The sequence below is a fragment of the Acanthaster planci genome, linkage group LG09 (assembly GCF_054643075.1).
Source record: "Acanthaster planci isolate LZ-2023a linkage group LG09, COTS_SCS, whole genome shotgun sequence".
Taxonomy (NCBI): Eukaryota; Metazoa; Echinodermata; class Asteroidea; order Valvatida; family Acanthasteridae; genus Acanthaster; species Acanthaster planci.
The window spans coordinates 11,846,291-11,862,793 of NC_141785.1; the positions used below are offsets into that span (position 1 = coordinate 11,846,291).

The 16,503-nt window shown below is 42.1% G+C and overlaps 1 protein-coding gene across 1 annotated transcript; it reads right to left on the reverse strand.

Moving 5' to 3' along the window:
- Positions 1–7,277: 7,277 nt before the first annotated feature.
- LOC110981966 (carbonic anhydrase 3-like) lies at positions 7,278–13,586 on the reverse strand. The gene is made up of 8 exons (XM_022240034.2): positions 13,428–13,586; positions 12,597–12,632; positions 12,079–12,255; positions 11,043–11,191; positions 9,455–9,547; positions 9,185–9,251; positions 8,644–8,810; positions 7,278–8,220 (listed from the first exon to the last, which is right to left on the reverse strand). The coding sequence occupies exons 1-8, from the start codon at positions 13,477–13,479 to the stop codon at positions 8,086–8,088; spliced, it is 876 nt and encodes a 291-aa protein (XP_022095726.1). The 5' UTR covers positions 13,480–13,586; the 3' UTR covers positions 7,278–8,085.
- Between the last annotated feature and the right edge of the window lie 2,917 nt (positions 13,587–16,503).

Here is a 16,503-nt window from a genome sequence, read left to right on the forward strand (position 1 = left end):
TAGTAGAACATGTTTTCTCTAATTTTATCTGGTTAAATAAGTAGCCAAATCAAACGCAGTGTCATTTTGTCTTCCAAGTCACCTATAACAAGCAAAAAAGGGGTGTTTTTTTCATGCCAAGATCCGAACTCTGAATGTAGATTGCGTCATTTGGAGAAAACAGAAAACGAGGTGAACCCGCGGCCCCGCCCATTGCTCGTTCGTAGAGGATAAACCAACGTGCTTGCCAAATAATGGCTACGTGCATTCGTCCCGAAACTACTGCATTCGATGAAGCGCTTACTGTTTTATTATTAGTTCTGCATCTTATCATCATTCATTTAAGCTAATGTCAAGGATTGGGTTATGCTGTCCTCTTTAAATCTGGATTTTCCAATGTCAAAAGTCTTCTTCTGATTTGTGTCAATATCGGATTTCCTTTTCGACACAAAAATTGAACTTGATCAAACCATGAATTAAACCCAACTACAGTGCATGTAAACTATTCAGAAACTGGTGGGGAAATTTGAGTTGATTTGAACGGAGATGGAAATTGACCTTGGACTTGTTTTTAGATAAAAAATGAAACAAAAAATACAACTTTATTTATCAAATTAAAAACGGCTAGTCCACTTCAAGGGACAGCACACATTTTGCAACTATCCAAAATGTAACCAAAGAAGTTATTGTTCAGACTTAATTACATTCCATTCTCGGGATATGGAAGCATTCACAGAATTCACGGTGCACACACGTGCTGTGCATGTACTACATGGTGCATGTGCAGTTGACAGCCTCATGAATAATTCATGTACTTTGACTCGCCCACGTAAGGAAAAAAATCGCGGCAGGCGTGGAGATAATATTGCCCCAAGACTAGTTTCACTGTTTTGGCCCGTGCACCGTGCGAAACCTCACACTCTAAATTCATGAATAATTGCTCATGCGCACTACGAAAAACCGAAGTCTGCATGGCGTGCGGTATTAGGCTGTGCCGCCCTCCATCGCCAGCGCATGTCATCTGCACGGTGAACCGTAGACTTTACTCAAGTCGGAATATCTTTAACGTCTTTGTTTCTGTTTTGGATATCGAGGCCGCACATTGTTAGTTTCTTCGCGGCCTCTTGTGTCCACTTACTACTATGAGTTCAACTGTTGTTCAGAAAATCCAACTTAAAGAATCTTCCAACCGTTTGTGCACAACGAATGGGGTCATCTACTAAAAGTGGTTGCAGCCAACCACAGTGCCGAACTTGTTTTTACGTCGTTTTATGCCTGCATTATAACGAACGAGTCTACAAGTCTGATTATTTTGATTGGGGAAATTTTGTATACAGTATGCAAGATCATGTCGTTCATATGCAATAATGAGTAACTGCATATCACCGACGGGGGGTCCGATTGGCCTATCAAGTTGGACTTCTGACTGGTCTGGTTCCCTGCCCAAAGATTCCCTGACGACTCTTGATAAAAATCTTAGGTCAGGCATCACCCACGGATACGACGCAAGGGTCAGGGACCAGAAGTTCTTCCTGACGTCAATACAAGCAAGCCAACCTACGCATTTGTATTCGGCTCGGTAAAATGGCCGCTGGCTGGCTTCTTTTTCATACAAAGGCGTTGCAAGTCCAGGTTTTTTTATATACGTCCGTGGCTGAGACCGCCACACCGGACCCTTGAGGGTGCACCACTACAAATAAATTCCCATAGACAGCAGTGATAAATCCCCATACTTCACAAATATTTAAAAAAAATATGAGACTGGACCTCTGGGCCGGGCTCAGGGCTTCCAATTTTGAGCAAGTTGGATGCAATCGGGTCCGAAAGTGGCACTATTTGAGCCAATTTGCAGAGGAAGGCATTTTCAAAATGGCTACTTTCCTGGGCAGTGAAATTTCCTTCGTTTTGGGGGGGGTCTGCTTTGGGCGAGAATTTCTCAAAAATTCGTTTGTCAACCCATTAAAAATGGAAAGGAAAATGAAAGAGGACGTGTGGAACATCATTTTTCTGTGCAGCCTGAACACCTGTGAGAGTTGTGAGTATTTTTAAAATATTTGTGCAACCTTGATTCCTCGGGTAGTCAGAATCATCGGGTCTGGTATCCAGAGTAACTGGTGACGTATTATATTTGGCACACGGACAAAAAAGGCATCAAATGAGGGCGCCCTATAAGGATTATGCGAGCTGCATGCTGGGCAAGCTGACTGCAGTGGTCAGTGGCTCGACGACCGTGTGGTGCGTACCGGCTGAAGGGATGTTTAACTAGGGAACAGCAACGTAAATCCGACTTGATTCATGTCTTGGTCCACCGTGAAAAACAGTAAAACCAGTCTCGGGCCAAGACAAGCATGGAGAACAAACCTACTGAATGGCCGACTTGCACCATGTCAAGGGGCCGGGGCAGTGCGCTGATCCGACGGAATGTTAAGCATGTTTTGTATAGGGCCTCGTGTACATGTGAAAACATTCTTGAGGCCCCAGAAGTTGTACCGGAAAGACCCGGTTTCTGGCCGCGCCCGGTTCGGTGTTGAGACACATAAGCGTGCGAGCAAGGAAGGACAGTGGAAGAATGGTAAGCAGACATGATTTCATCTTTGGTTGCTAAGTTTGCTTTGGATTGTGCGGTTACAGGATGTCATGCAATGTCCTTAGTCTGGTTTTAGAAGTGCCTTAAGAGGAAAAAAACCAGGATGTGTCATATGTACATGTATCAATGGATAAAACGGATCATACAGAAACTGTCTACGTGTCTTGATTACGCTCCACTTAGTAGAGCTATGTCTTGGTAGTCTCGGTCCAAAGACCGCGACACAAACCACACTTGGTTGCAGACAACATCCACAAACACAATTTGCGGCATTATTTCGCAGACGAAACATCGAACCAGCGAGGGGCACGGTTGCAGTGCATGCAGTGAGCAGTGTGTTTGGGATTAGCACAGGTCGCATTCGCCAGGATGTTGTTAGCCTTTGATCAAGGTGCCGGCAGCGAAATGGATCATCGCTCAAGAGCGAGGAGCTGGAAGAGACTAGTTTAAGCACCAAACAACGCACTATTACAGACTAGAACCGCACGCACGCCCCGCACGCCTTTGGAGTTCTGCCCACGTAGCTTATGTTTTTCTTTACATTTGCTACCGTTTCGGTAGCAGTGCGATTATGCGTATGCGCAAGTCTCCACCAATCAAAACGATCGACATCTGTCGCGCATGTAATAAATTATTCATCATTACAATGGCGCGCGTATTCAACACGGCGTCCTTTCCGGCAGTGATGTAAGCTCCAGACGACAATCTCTTCCAGAATTGCCTCAAATATGCAGCACCAAAGCTTGGGTATCCGATCGACAAATTGAAACCACAGCAAATGTTGGCCGTGAAGGCTGTTCTGGAGGGTCAAGCATGGACGTGTATAATAAAATCTGGACTCGCAATGCCCTTAATCAGCTTATAGAGTCATTGAATCCACTCGCGGCCATTTTACCGAGCCGAATACAAAGCTTTCCCGGCAATGCCAGCCTTTGTTCTTCCTGACGTCAATAGAAGGGAGCCAACCCACGGTTTTGTATTCGGCTCGGTAAAATGGACGCTGGTTGGCTTCTTTTTCATACAAAGGCGTTGCAAGTCCAGTTTTTTTTTATATACGTCCGTGGGGTCAAGACGTATTTGTCAATCTTCAAACTGGATATGGCAAAGTTTCAAATACCAGGACGCACCGTGCAAAGACATCATGAACGTAGCCTAGACATGCTCGGACTATTTAGCCCCCAAAACACAATTGGTTCAGAGAAATGTGAATAATTCATAAATATTAGCATATTGAATAATTCAGATAACCACTAGAAACAAAGCTCCAAAGGTGCTTGCGGCGGCGCGTACAGTCCACGACTCACACAGCTCGGCAAATGCATGCGCATGCAGGGTTAATTTTGGGCTTGCATGCAGTTCGTCGTGCGGTCTTGACTATCCATTTCGCCGCGGGTGCCTTGATCAAAGGCTAGGATGTTGTAGGATCGCACCACATCCGAGCCGTCACTATTTTCTGCTCGGTAGGAAAAGAACGTGAAAATCACAACTAACCAAATCAAATACTCAAATCGATTCACAGATCGACTCAGTTGTACACTCAGTCGAAAGGAATTTACAAGGCAAAAGCATTCATTAAACTTTGAGATATTACATAACTAAAAAGCTCTGTGTAAAGATAATCTTCCTATTAATGGGTTTGGTCCCATGAATTCATACTATAGTATACATTCTGCTTTGACTACGTCCTGCCCTTGCATGGCTTGGAATAATCGACGGAGATCGAACACTTTCACGAGTCAGTGACAGCTTTAAAGGCTGAAGCTCATTTGAAACTGGTCTATTTTAAAGGAAAACAATCGAGAGCAAATGCGGATTAAGAGTGCTGGGTCTGACGGGAGACTCTAAAGCCTTGTGGCGACAGCACTTATATTGGGAACCGAGAGGCAATTTCCACAAACGTCAACCCCAAAATTACAACTTGGTGGTTATTGTTTGCAAACAAAAGAAAGGTTCATAGAACTCATAGACTCTAGAAGTCTTTGAACTCAGTCAGTTTACTGCAATATCGAGCCTCATGTCTTCCATTAGAATTTCCCTGAAAACATTTTATCTGTTCTTAGTGTTGAGGCAATTAAAGATGTATATTTCGTCTTGGTAGCTCTCAAGTAAAACGTTAAAGATTTCGTTCATAACGCTGGCAATAAAAATGAAACCTTGATGTATAATTATTAATATTTAACTTGAATTCAGACGTGGCAGTCAACTTGAAAAGAAACAAGATACATTTGATGCATAAAGTTAGGCTCAATATTTTACTTTCTTCGTGGTACTCAAATAGTTTATTACACATTATGGTGTATTGCATATAGGGAGAGAGTTCCGTATACATGTACGGACGCCACATATTTTCAGTAAATTTTGATTAGCTATGAGATATTATTAGATGTATTAGATATATATTAGATATGTGACGGACTTTTCCATTACAAAATGACTGGATTCACGCGAACTGGCGCAAAGATTTGGTTCAAATTCAAACTTAGTTTACAAATGATACGGCGGATTTCAAATTTGTGCAAGCTATTAAGCGATTAAGACACTCTTCTTCTTTATATAAATCTAATTTTTATAAGCAGGAAAACTTATTTTTAATAGAAATCGATCAAGATCGGCAACACTCAATGCATTTTAGGTGACAAATAAAACAATTTGAGGTAATTTAAAACTGAGTTTTTCATTGCATTTTCTGACACAGGGCACAAAATCAATGCTACTGAAAAATAAAATCATTTAGATTTGTCATGAAAACTTTATCATTTTGCTTGGTTTCCTGAAAATTCTTTAACAAAGACGACGCCTCATTTTGCGACCAGAGCGCGCGAAATCAGACATAGCCTGGTGCTACGTTGTTAAGTGCAAATCCTGCTCGCGCAGTTTGGTAATGAGCGCCATGAACATACACGTGAACTTTCGGAACGGTAAAATGGCTGCCACTGTACTTCCGGTAGCCTCAACGACGTCCATATCACGAATGCTACATTGCTTGTCCAGATTTTATTATGCGTCCGTACGTGCTGACAGCGTGAGAATTTGCCTTGAGCAGAAGCACCCCCTCATCGGTTGTAAAGAGCCATATGGTCGGGTAGTGTTCGTTTGTTGATAACGACGCTACCGTAACACTTGCCTTTCATAGTGGTTTGTGAACCAGCGAACTGCAGTTCCGTTCTCACATAGGCTGAGTTCGGGCGGCTTGTTTTCGTATCACGAACAGCTCGAATTGTTGTTTGTGGGTCGGCCGCTCGAACGCTGGTAACGTACAACCGGTTATCGCTACTAGTTACTTGTACCATGCAAGCAACATACAACAAACATGCAACATGGCGGCGTCCTGGTACATTCTCCGAGAGTTATTGTTTGAGCAAACTTCTTTTCCATTTAAAAAATCATATCTGTCATGGAAAATTATTGATGTTAAAACTTTCCATTGTCTCCAGTTTTGTAAGCCATCTTAGTTTTTGCAGCTTTTCAAAAATCAAATCTCACGAGTTTTCCGTGTGTTCCTGTAAAACCCTGACGAGGAGGTGATGTGTGAATCTGTTCCGAGAACAGTGTTCTTGGGGCATGTTCCCGCCAATCGAGCTCGCGAACGTGAAACCCGTGTCAAGAACAGGTCGCCCGAACTCGACCTATATAGAGCTTCCCTTCTTAGGAAAATTGCGCCCTCTCTTGATCTCGTTTGGTCCCCGCTTATTCAGAACGGTGATAGTCACATTGGGAACTAATAGAATAACCGGTGTGACAGTTCGATATGTAGTAGTTGAATGTAATCCTCCTTTAGCGGAAGCACATTTTAATCGGTTTAAAAGAGCCATGTTGGTCGGGAGTGTCCATTCTACTGGTAGCCTCAACGCAACCTGAAAGTGTGCATTTCATTCTAGTTAGTGAACTAGCGAAGTGCATTTCCGACAAAAGGGTTCACTCTAGCAAATAAATTCTCATAGACACCAGTGCTTCATCCCTGTACTTCAAAATTTTTTTAAATAATCTCAACTCTCACAGGTGTTCAGGCTGCACAGAAAAATGATTAATAAGTTGTCTTTCATTTTCCTTTCAATATTTAGTTGGTTGACCAATGAGTTTTTGAAACATTCCCACCCACAGTAGACCACACCGCGGAGTCCACACAGTACGTGGAGTATCAAGTTCGTAAGTGTGACGCCACTTCAGTTTAAACCACGCCCACTGCACAAGATACACGACTATCGCAGGTACGTTAGTTCGCGGTCAATTGTCGTTATTTTTTCTTTTGATTTTACGGGTCAAGTCACCCTGAAAGACTCTTCTACAAAACTTTTCAGCCTGAAAAGCCTGAATTTAACATACTTTTATGTATTTTGTGTCTTGACTCCTTACTTTCAATAGTCTGATCGTATTAAGAATTGAAGCTGACACACACAGCGTCGTTTTCAAACGCGGAAGTGCGCAGATCGATGCTAAAAGCGTCGTATTGGAATCCCTCTATTGCATTCAAATCGCTCAGAATTAGAAGCTGCAAGTCCAGGCCAGAGTGTCGGTGCAATAAACCTCTTCAAATCTCTTCAAATCCCCCAATTTCATGTTCTAACAATATTATTATCTGAGCCTGGCGGACGTATTTCCAGGCTATTTATGTGGATGTATCCTAAAAGAGCCTTCGTTGCTAAAAAAATTGCGTCCTTTCTTGGCCCTGCACGGGGCTCATAATAAACATCGCATTTTCGGGGACCTGCACTTCCTTTCAAACTTTTGGTTTATTTTCCGTCACATTCCGTTTGTCTTGAGTCAATCAACACAAATTACAAAGTACGAGAAAATAAGTCCTCACAATAAAAAGGCATGCATTTGAGCTCTTTAAATGTTTTGAATATACAAATCATTGTGCATTTCTGTTTTTAAATAATGTGTTTCATATCAACTTCCATATTAAGAACTTAAGTAAGACAAAGTTATGATTATTCGGTTTTTATTTACATTGAAGTTATTTTCAAATAAAATAACTTGACACGAGACAGAATTAAAACTTCATAGTTCTCTGAAATCATTTCACATTGAATAACCATAACGACGTTGAACAAACATTGAGCTAAATATAAAGCGGTTGCACAGGTTGTACAATTATGTTGTTTCAGGTTGGGCTTATGATGAATGCTTCTGGTGCGGTCGTTTTGTGCTTACAAATACCTGTTCAATGTTTGGGGCGACGACGTTCACAAAAAAGCAACGTATGAAGTTTAAACTGCCTGCAGTTCAAGGGAGGGATTCATTTACATGTAGTCGTTTGGAGAAGGCGTGTCCACCATTATAACATCCACACGTAAGTAAATAAGTGAAATTTGTTGAATACTGTTGACTCTGAATGGACAGCGTCTTGGTATTGAACGACTCGGCATGTAATTGTGTTGGTAGCAAGATTAATTCGCCTCTAGAATGCTGTGCATGGCTGGGTATTATGTTTGGACTCAAAGAATCATTGCCCGGTAATGGCAGTTTGCAGGATTCAAGATGGCTGCCGTGTTGATCCCGAAGGGATCCATCCTAAGTTAGACGCGTAGCATACCCGCCGAGTGGAAAACCTTTCGCCCGTTGAGGGGCTGGGGCGGCCGGTAGTTGTTGACAATCGGAATGTCTGGAGAACTGCCAACGCGGTTCGACACAAGTGAACGGAAGACGTTCAGCTGGAAAAGGAGGGGGAAAGGAAAGCTGTATATTAGTGGGAATCCTGACATGGACAACGAAGCATATATTCTTCTTTCGTTTCTGGACCTGGCACGCCAGGGCAAATGGTCGGGCTCCAGTGACACTTGCATAACAATTACTTGAATCTGCATTACAGTGGAGTCAGGAGCTCATTTCACCACCCCTGCCATTGAAAAAAAAAACTGTTGTGATTTCACACTATTGTGTCAGTTACGGAATTAGAAATAAAACGTTACATAATCTTTCTACTGGAAACGGCATGTTTGGGATAGAAAATAGTGGTACAGCCGAGGATAAGACAGGTGGACATAGTTCTACATGTTCTTCAAACTTTTATTTTTCCGGAGTCCACCAAAGCGTGCAAGCATTGACGCAGGGGAAGTCGGCTGAAGGGAAATTACCTGATCTTGTGATATTCTGATCGGCATTTTGAAAACGGTCCACACCACAACCTCGTTACACGTCGGCGTTGTGAGCGATCCACGGTACCGGAAATAAGGCTGCATGATGCTGGTGCTTGGGAACAAGTTGGAGATCGGGAAGGGAGTGGCAAGATTGATACTGTTGCCTGGAATGCAAATACCAACAGGAAAATTAACAGACTCCGAACGAGCATGAGCATGCGTTCCTTATCTAAGACTGAAAACGCCTCTCGTACGTTTGGAGTCCGGCAATGAATAAAGGCGACATTCTTAAGATGTTTTAGACGTTGTTAGAAATCACTCTGTTCACTTGAGTGAACATTCAGCAAGAGAATTTGAGCTAGTTACTGCACTTTAATTAACATTCATCGGGAATTACTCCAAATACAAAAATGAGACACTACCACTGAAAGGTAAGGTCGTTCATCTGTGTAGGGAAGGAAACATGCTTATAAATTGGCTGTGTACTTTATGTTGACGAATGATGAAGTTCGGTCATTCTTAGCAGAGGTGGACTTACCATCGTATTTCGTCTTCGAAAGAGCTTCCAAGAATGGAACAAATCCCGGGTTGTCTGAATCCTGAATCTGAGTGTGGAAGGTTGAAAAATATGTTGTGTGACTTCATTTCCAATCCAGTATTGCATGAGACTTTACAGATAGGACAATCAGTGTGTAGGTTCGGCACTTTGTAAGAATGGCTCCCTTCCGATGGGGAGAATGAGACGAAAGGAATTAGATAGGTCTTTCGGGATCACTCAGCGGGTAGACCAGGATGACATTGGACTTACCTCTAGAAAAAATCCTAGCACTGCCAGTCCGTCAACCTTGTACGCAGCCTCGCTTACGGTGGAAAATCTCGTGTCATAAGTCACAAGGTGCATCTAATATGGAAGCGAAGAAACGTTGATGAAAATGGGCTTTTAGAATGTGTCAGAATCAACTAACTTAGGCGCGGCTAGGATCTCATATATGGGAAGTTGCTGTCGGGTGCTTAAATCGCGTGGGTGCGGTGGGGATATATCCGCAATGGATAACGGAGTGGGGGATAAATCCGCTAACGGAGTGGGGGTTGTATTCTGCACTCCACCATGTTCTTACGATTTGTTGACACCAGTTTCATCCTTTTTTTTTACAGTGGTTTCACTGAATAATAAAAATGTAAATTTCTGTACCGTTTTTTTCCAATTTCGCTGTTTTTTATCTCTTTAAAACTGAATCGTGCTTTTTTATCATAAATTGAATTTAATTTGAAATATATTCGTTTAAAAATGTTCATTGGTTTTACACACAAGGCCCTGGAGTTTGTTTGGCGTCCGGGTTTTTAAAATAAATATGAGCCGGGACTTTTTACTTATTGTTTTTATTTTCAAGACAGCCACCTTTTCTTTTATTCTCAACAACAAATTAGTGTTCCTGCAAGGTTTGGGAAATAGAAAAATGAAACTTGTTGGACAAGAAAACTGCAAATGCTTAAAGTACTTTTTAAGTTTGTTTATAGTCTGTAAAGCACGGTTTCACAAGAAGTAAAAACACGACAGCCGTTCCTATGGGTAGCGTGTAGAATTTTCAATCCCGTGGTCAAGCAGTCGGACACAGCCATGTACACCTGTACAGACATGCGTGAGGATTTCACAGCCGACTTCGTGACGTGAAAAAAAAACCCCGAGCGACACAGTCGAAAGCTAGAAGTTCTTGCACACAAAATTTTGGGGGGCGTCTGACATTGTGTTTTTCGTGTAATCTTGCCTGTGTTAAAAATGTGTTTTTTGCCTGTGTTTTTTATTTCGTCTGATACTTTCGGATCGGTGGAGACGTTTGGGTGGCTATCAATCGATTTCCAGGTTGATTTTTATTACTGCATGGGCAAAGCATCAATTTTGTTCGTGAAAAAAAAGCTTCATGCAATACGGGCGATTCACAATAGTGCGCCTCCAAGAGTTTGCAACGCGTTCACGATTAACAGTGCGCGTAATCTGTCGACCCTTTCCAAACGTGCGTTGGGTCGACAGATTTCGCGCATTGTGATTGGTCAATGTGTTACAAACTCTTGGAGGCGCACTATTGTGAAACGCCTGTATTATTGCATAGGCCTCTTAAGATTCTTCATCTGAAATTCTCGGTGTATATATATACATATATAATAATACCTAAACCCCCAGTCTATGAAACAATCCGAGTTTACATTGCCTCAAGCCATTTTCCAGAGAAAAAAATCTTCGATTCTCAAGCAAAAATGATGCGTTGTATTGGGAGCATTTTTTTATCTCGAGTTGGCGAGGCGTGCTTAAGGAGCCCAGAGCACGTAGCCTAAAGTTATGACTCCAGTTTTGAAAGCTTCACCAATAACTCTACAACTTTTTGGTGTGGTCGCTTTACCTCTGCAGGGAAACTCATTCCGTCAATGGTGTGCTCCGAACCTTGGTTGTCGGTACTGCCCCAGTGGAAATGGATCCCAGCTGCGCGGTACCGTCGACCGGGTAGCCCGCCCCCAGACATCAAGTAGTCGCCGGTTAATTTGATCTGGGCTGCAAAGCAGGATCAGTCAATATCGTCACGCAAAGGTGAGTGAAATCTTGAAATGAAAGGTGTTTTGGGTATTGGTGTCCCCTCGAAATTTGGAAAAGTACACGGCATTTGTACACAAGACATCATTACTTTGCTTTCCGTTCCCCCCTTGAAAGAAGTCTTTGCAACCTCGGCGCTCCCTGATATTTTTCACCTTACAGTTCTGCGACTACTTTTGGGTGGGGCGGAAATTCAATTTGGTAGCACATCGCTATACAGCAAGCGTGACGCTACTAGACAATCATCAAATATAACAGCTCGCACGTGTTAGTAATTCACTGGCTTTAAAAATAGACATCAAGCGGAAGTTGATTTTATTCCGCGTGAAGGGTCCCGTTCAGAGTGACTGACTCAGCTGGGTTCTATTTTGATAGATTGCTTTGACCATTTTTTTTAAATGACGATAATTGTTAAGAACAAAACACCCCAAACTAGCTGCCCAAAAGTACGAAATACACCAATGCAGTATTTTAAATGAAAACAGAAAGTACCGGTTAAGAGCACAGTAATTTGAGTCACTGAAGTTGCTTGATAGCAATCCATAACGGATTAATTTCTGTGTTACTATGCTGTGTATCAAAATGAAACATCGCCCGTAGGATGGTGTAAGATCCAGTTCCAAAAACGCTCATAGGTTATAGAGGTGATGATCTTGCCGTTCGGGCACGAGAAAAGAAATGTCGAATTCAGAGGAAATTCTCTCAAACCCGGCCGTCGTTGAGTAAGTGTGAAGCGACGAGGATATACCCGAGAAGCCGTGCCAACACCCGTCTTATTTGTAGCTTGTATCACTCGTACGTCACAAACACTTTTACGTGCCGTCAGATTGTAGCTTCACAGCTCTTACCACTGAGGCCGCCGTTCTGCACGGTGATCTTCGCCCCTCTCGGCGGGGTGGTACCAAACCCGATCAGGTCAAAGGAGGCAGGGGTCATTTTGATCGCAGTACGCGGCGTAATGTTGATCGGTGACTGGGCAAGCCCAGAACAGTAAAGCGGGAAGATCTTCGGCCAGTAGTCGGTACCTAGACGGGTGGGAGGACAAAATCGAAAACAGAGAAAACGGCATCGTCAAAGACATAATGTAGGCCGTCTCACACTAGGCGAGAATTGATGTCACATGCTGTAGTGAAATTTTCCCGTCACTTTGCGACGTTGCAAAGCGAACATTTGCCGTAAAGTCCCCCAAAATGAGTATGAATCTGGCCTAAGGCTTGACAGTGGTCCAACGACTTCTAAGTTTACACGAACGCTGAACTTCTTGTTGAAACGATTGAACCACGTGCTTAATCCAAGACTTTCGGTAGTGTAGTTGAAGTTGTAAAATTCAACGTTGACTGTGTAAATCTTCATAATATCAACTTACCTGGCTTTGTTTCCGGGTAACCCCATGGTACTGTATCTGAAATGTAAACATTAATAGACAATGTTATTTCATGCATCACAAAACAGAAACTTTATTAATTTAGTACACTGACTTGCGCTGGGGTGAGGACACAGAACAAAAGGTTTATACGAGGGAACAGAAACGCGGTTGAGTATCTAAGTCCAAGTCCTCGGTCGTTCGCAGAAATTTAAAAGCTTCTCATGTTTCATATTGGACTTGTCAAGACAAGGCACATGCCCAGACAACAGGACCTATAGTATCAGACCTGTTCGGACAAGAAGCAGCAAATCAAGCTCAGTGAGCGGTACTGGTGATAAGTTACAAGTCCACAAAATACCAGTAATATCAGGCTGTTCGTGCACTTTCATCTAATGAAGCGAAGAACTGAAATTGCTGACAATAATGAATATTAATGATGCAGTGATAACAATGATTCCACGAGGTGAGAGATGAAACTAATGTTCGATTTCATGAGGCAATGTCTCTCACTCGGCATTTCACCTGTCACCTCATGAAATTATTCTTCCCGTTGCATGAGTGTGAAACATTCATTGTTTTATACAATACCTGCATAAATTCTCTTCTTTTAAGAGAACAAAATAGGTCCCGCACACGCGTACGCACTAACGTCCGTCATTTTGCGAAATGGATTGCTGGGGTACTGGTTTCCGTCCCTACATTTTCCTCTTTCTAACTTGGAATCGGATATATAAAATGAGGAAGGGGAACAGTCAAGGAAAAGGAGATTCTATGCAATGGGTACCAGTACCGCTACAGGTGTTGTGTAATGGTGACCATTTTGATACTTACGGACAAATGGAATGATAGCACATAATCCTGAGACGAACAATAGCAATTGCATCGTTAGGCTGTGCCAGACTCCTCCAAAAATCCTGTTGCTTGATATGCTGATGGGGGGGCTGTCGATGAATAAGATCACTGACTAGATTCGTCGGGTTTTTATACGGTAGCCAGTCCCCCTCCCCCCTGCTCTGGCCTAAATCCGGTTGGATTTCCGTAGCGCATCACGCGTCCACAAAACCCTGGAAGCCTGCCGAGCATCAGCGTGGCTCGCCCGTGAGCTCTTAAAAATAGAATAGGCTCCTGATTGGCTGGTTGCTGTGTCGGTTCTCTCCTCATGCGCAGCTTGGCGTGGATTTTTCCTGAGAGGGAAATAGGCGTCTAGCTTAACAAGACATGAGTCATCTTGTCCACGTACAGAGGGCGGTCTTGTCAATTTGCATTAATGAACACCTCGACCTATGCAACTGAGCCAAAGAGAGGTGATCATGAAAAGGTATCAGCTGCCCTTGATGGATATTTAACATTTTATTATTGGCCGGAAATCGAGGGTGATCTGGCCCATGACAAAAATAGCTGATGAGAGTGAGTCATGCAGGCTTAAAGCCAATCCCTCAGAAAGAACTCATGTCAAAGGACCTTTTTCTGGAAACTTCCTCAAGAGTTTCTTAACTACCCTGTTTTCATTTCAGAAGTGTGCCATGTCAACTTTATACCTACTAAAGATCCCCCTTTTACCTTGCGACTGCATATATATGCAGAATCTTCGTTATCATAATTTATTTAGCATTATGCATATACTTTTTAAACGGCCGGGAACAGTCATTGACCAAAATGGCGGTTTTGAGTCAATTCAGTTTTGCACTTAGCTACCCTTTAAAGGAAAACTTTATTTAGAACAATTTCCGAAACGATGATCTAATTTCCCTCGTGAGAAGGGATAGAGTGTACATGTAGATGTGCATTTCTTGACCCCTGATGGACTTTACAACTTTGAATATTTTTTATAATGTCCTTGAAATTGGGTAAGCAATAAAAACTAATTGAAAATAGTAACATAGTTAGGGAGTGAGAAATGTGTTTTAATATGTGCAAAGGGTTAATGTTTCCCTGTGATGAATTGGCTTATACTATGCAATGGATTTTGAAACCTGCGTGTGCCTGCGTATGCGCATGCCTTTAAAGGTCTAGCATGTTTTCCTTCTAACTATCAGTTACTCGTTTCAATGTTTCTGGATTGCAAGTTTTGAGCAAGGATTCTCCCCTTCAGGGACCATGTCAAAATAAGAACTGGCACTTTCGAGATTTTGAATAAGATCCCTGATAACAGGTAGCCGAGTTACAGACAATACGTAACTCCCGGAGTGATCCTGGTATCAATCAAAAGTGGAGAGAAAGAAAAAAACAGAAAGAAAAAAACAAAAACAAAAAAACGAGGGCAATAAAATAATTTGTGATGAAAGATGTCCGTGCTTTGTAGGCTTATCCCCCTGCTGCAACTTGGACTGATGGAAATGGGATATCTTAAAGACTTTCCAGATCAATCATGTCCTGGATCTTTATCACAATAGGAAAGCTCTCACATGAAATAACAATTGAGTTTGTTCATCCCTTGTCTCCCTAATAAAAGATTTTCCTATATTCTCCATTTTAAAAATATTTGTTTGATTGGATTGTTTTTCGGTTGAAAACTGAAACATGAACACTATCCCTGAATCTTCGCCATTGAGTCACAGCCCACTGTGTGCCTGTTGACTCAACAGTAGCACGGAAGTACCAAAGGGCAACTGCAGGAGTAGTGTTCGCTATGCATTTAATTTGCCTGTAACAGTTATTCACACCCGTGCTGCCGATTTTAAAAATCATTAAAACGGTTGAGGTCCTGGTCTTTTGTTTGATGTGGATTGATAGAAGAAAATTGTCTCAGGTTTGATCGTGTTTGAGGCAATTTCCAACTTTCCTGTAACAATTACACATTGTATAACGGTGTGTTTACGGCCGTTAGCATTATTGTCTAGTTTTCGTGCAGTGTCCTAATTGACGGGCGTTGACGGCAAGTTAACCATCCAACCGAAATAAGCCGCACCTGTTATTGTTTTGTTGACAAGCGACAGCTTGCGTGTGGTGGTTTCCTTTCGCAGAAAAGTGTTGATCTTTCTGACAGCATTGCTATCCTAACTTTGTGCAAATACAGCTGCATATTTTAGCTTTATACGATACATGTAAACTAAAAAGGATTCAACTGTTTAATTATTGAAAAAGAAGAGGAAGATTTGTGTTTTTCACTCTTTCACAACATCAGAAGTGGACATTGTTAGGAAACCTCAATACTCTTCTTTCCTTCTTTAAATCTCGAAAACTTCACTAGTCATGCGACAAGGCTACTTTGTTCCATTCTGTCATTTGCTGAAGCGTTAAACTTATGTTACCTTTGTGGCCATGATTAATCCCAATTAACCGCGTTTCCGCTTCTGTTAGTGACAATATCGCCTCAGTCGAAATATGAGGCAAAATCAGCAAAGGCTATTATAAGAAGAAAAACTTAAAATAGACCAGCCAAATATACAGTCCGGGAAATGACATTTAGCCGGGGTCAAATGGAATGACGTCACGTGGTAGCTGGCATACACGTACAACACACCTACGCGTACATGTATGTAGGTTGGTAGGTTGTGTGTCAATAAACTGTTATACTGTTGTTCAACCCTTTTCAAGAAGATTTTGTATCAGCCTGGGTTTTGGATGAGAGAAAATTTCATAATGTCCGTACGTAAGCATGGCCAGGAGTAATGAGTAATACCTTGCCATGATCATAGAGAAGCGAAATGTAAGTGCGGCGTCTCTTTGGATTCAAAATAAGTTTCTCTGAGAAGCAAAGTCTGATTGTAAAATTTTGCCACTCGTTTGTTCAATGGACGTAATGGTCTTTGGCTTAAAGGATTTTTCCAATTAAGAGATCTGTCTTGGGGTCTTGAAGTGACGCAAATCATTGCGATAAACTTTAAATCAAGACAAGCTTATTTAGGAAAAAGTTATTACTAAGTAGGTTCTCCAAAGTCATCTTTTCGAAACGAGATATGAAATT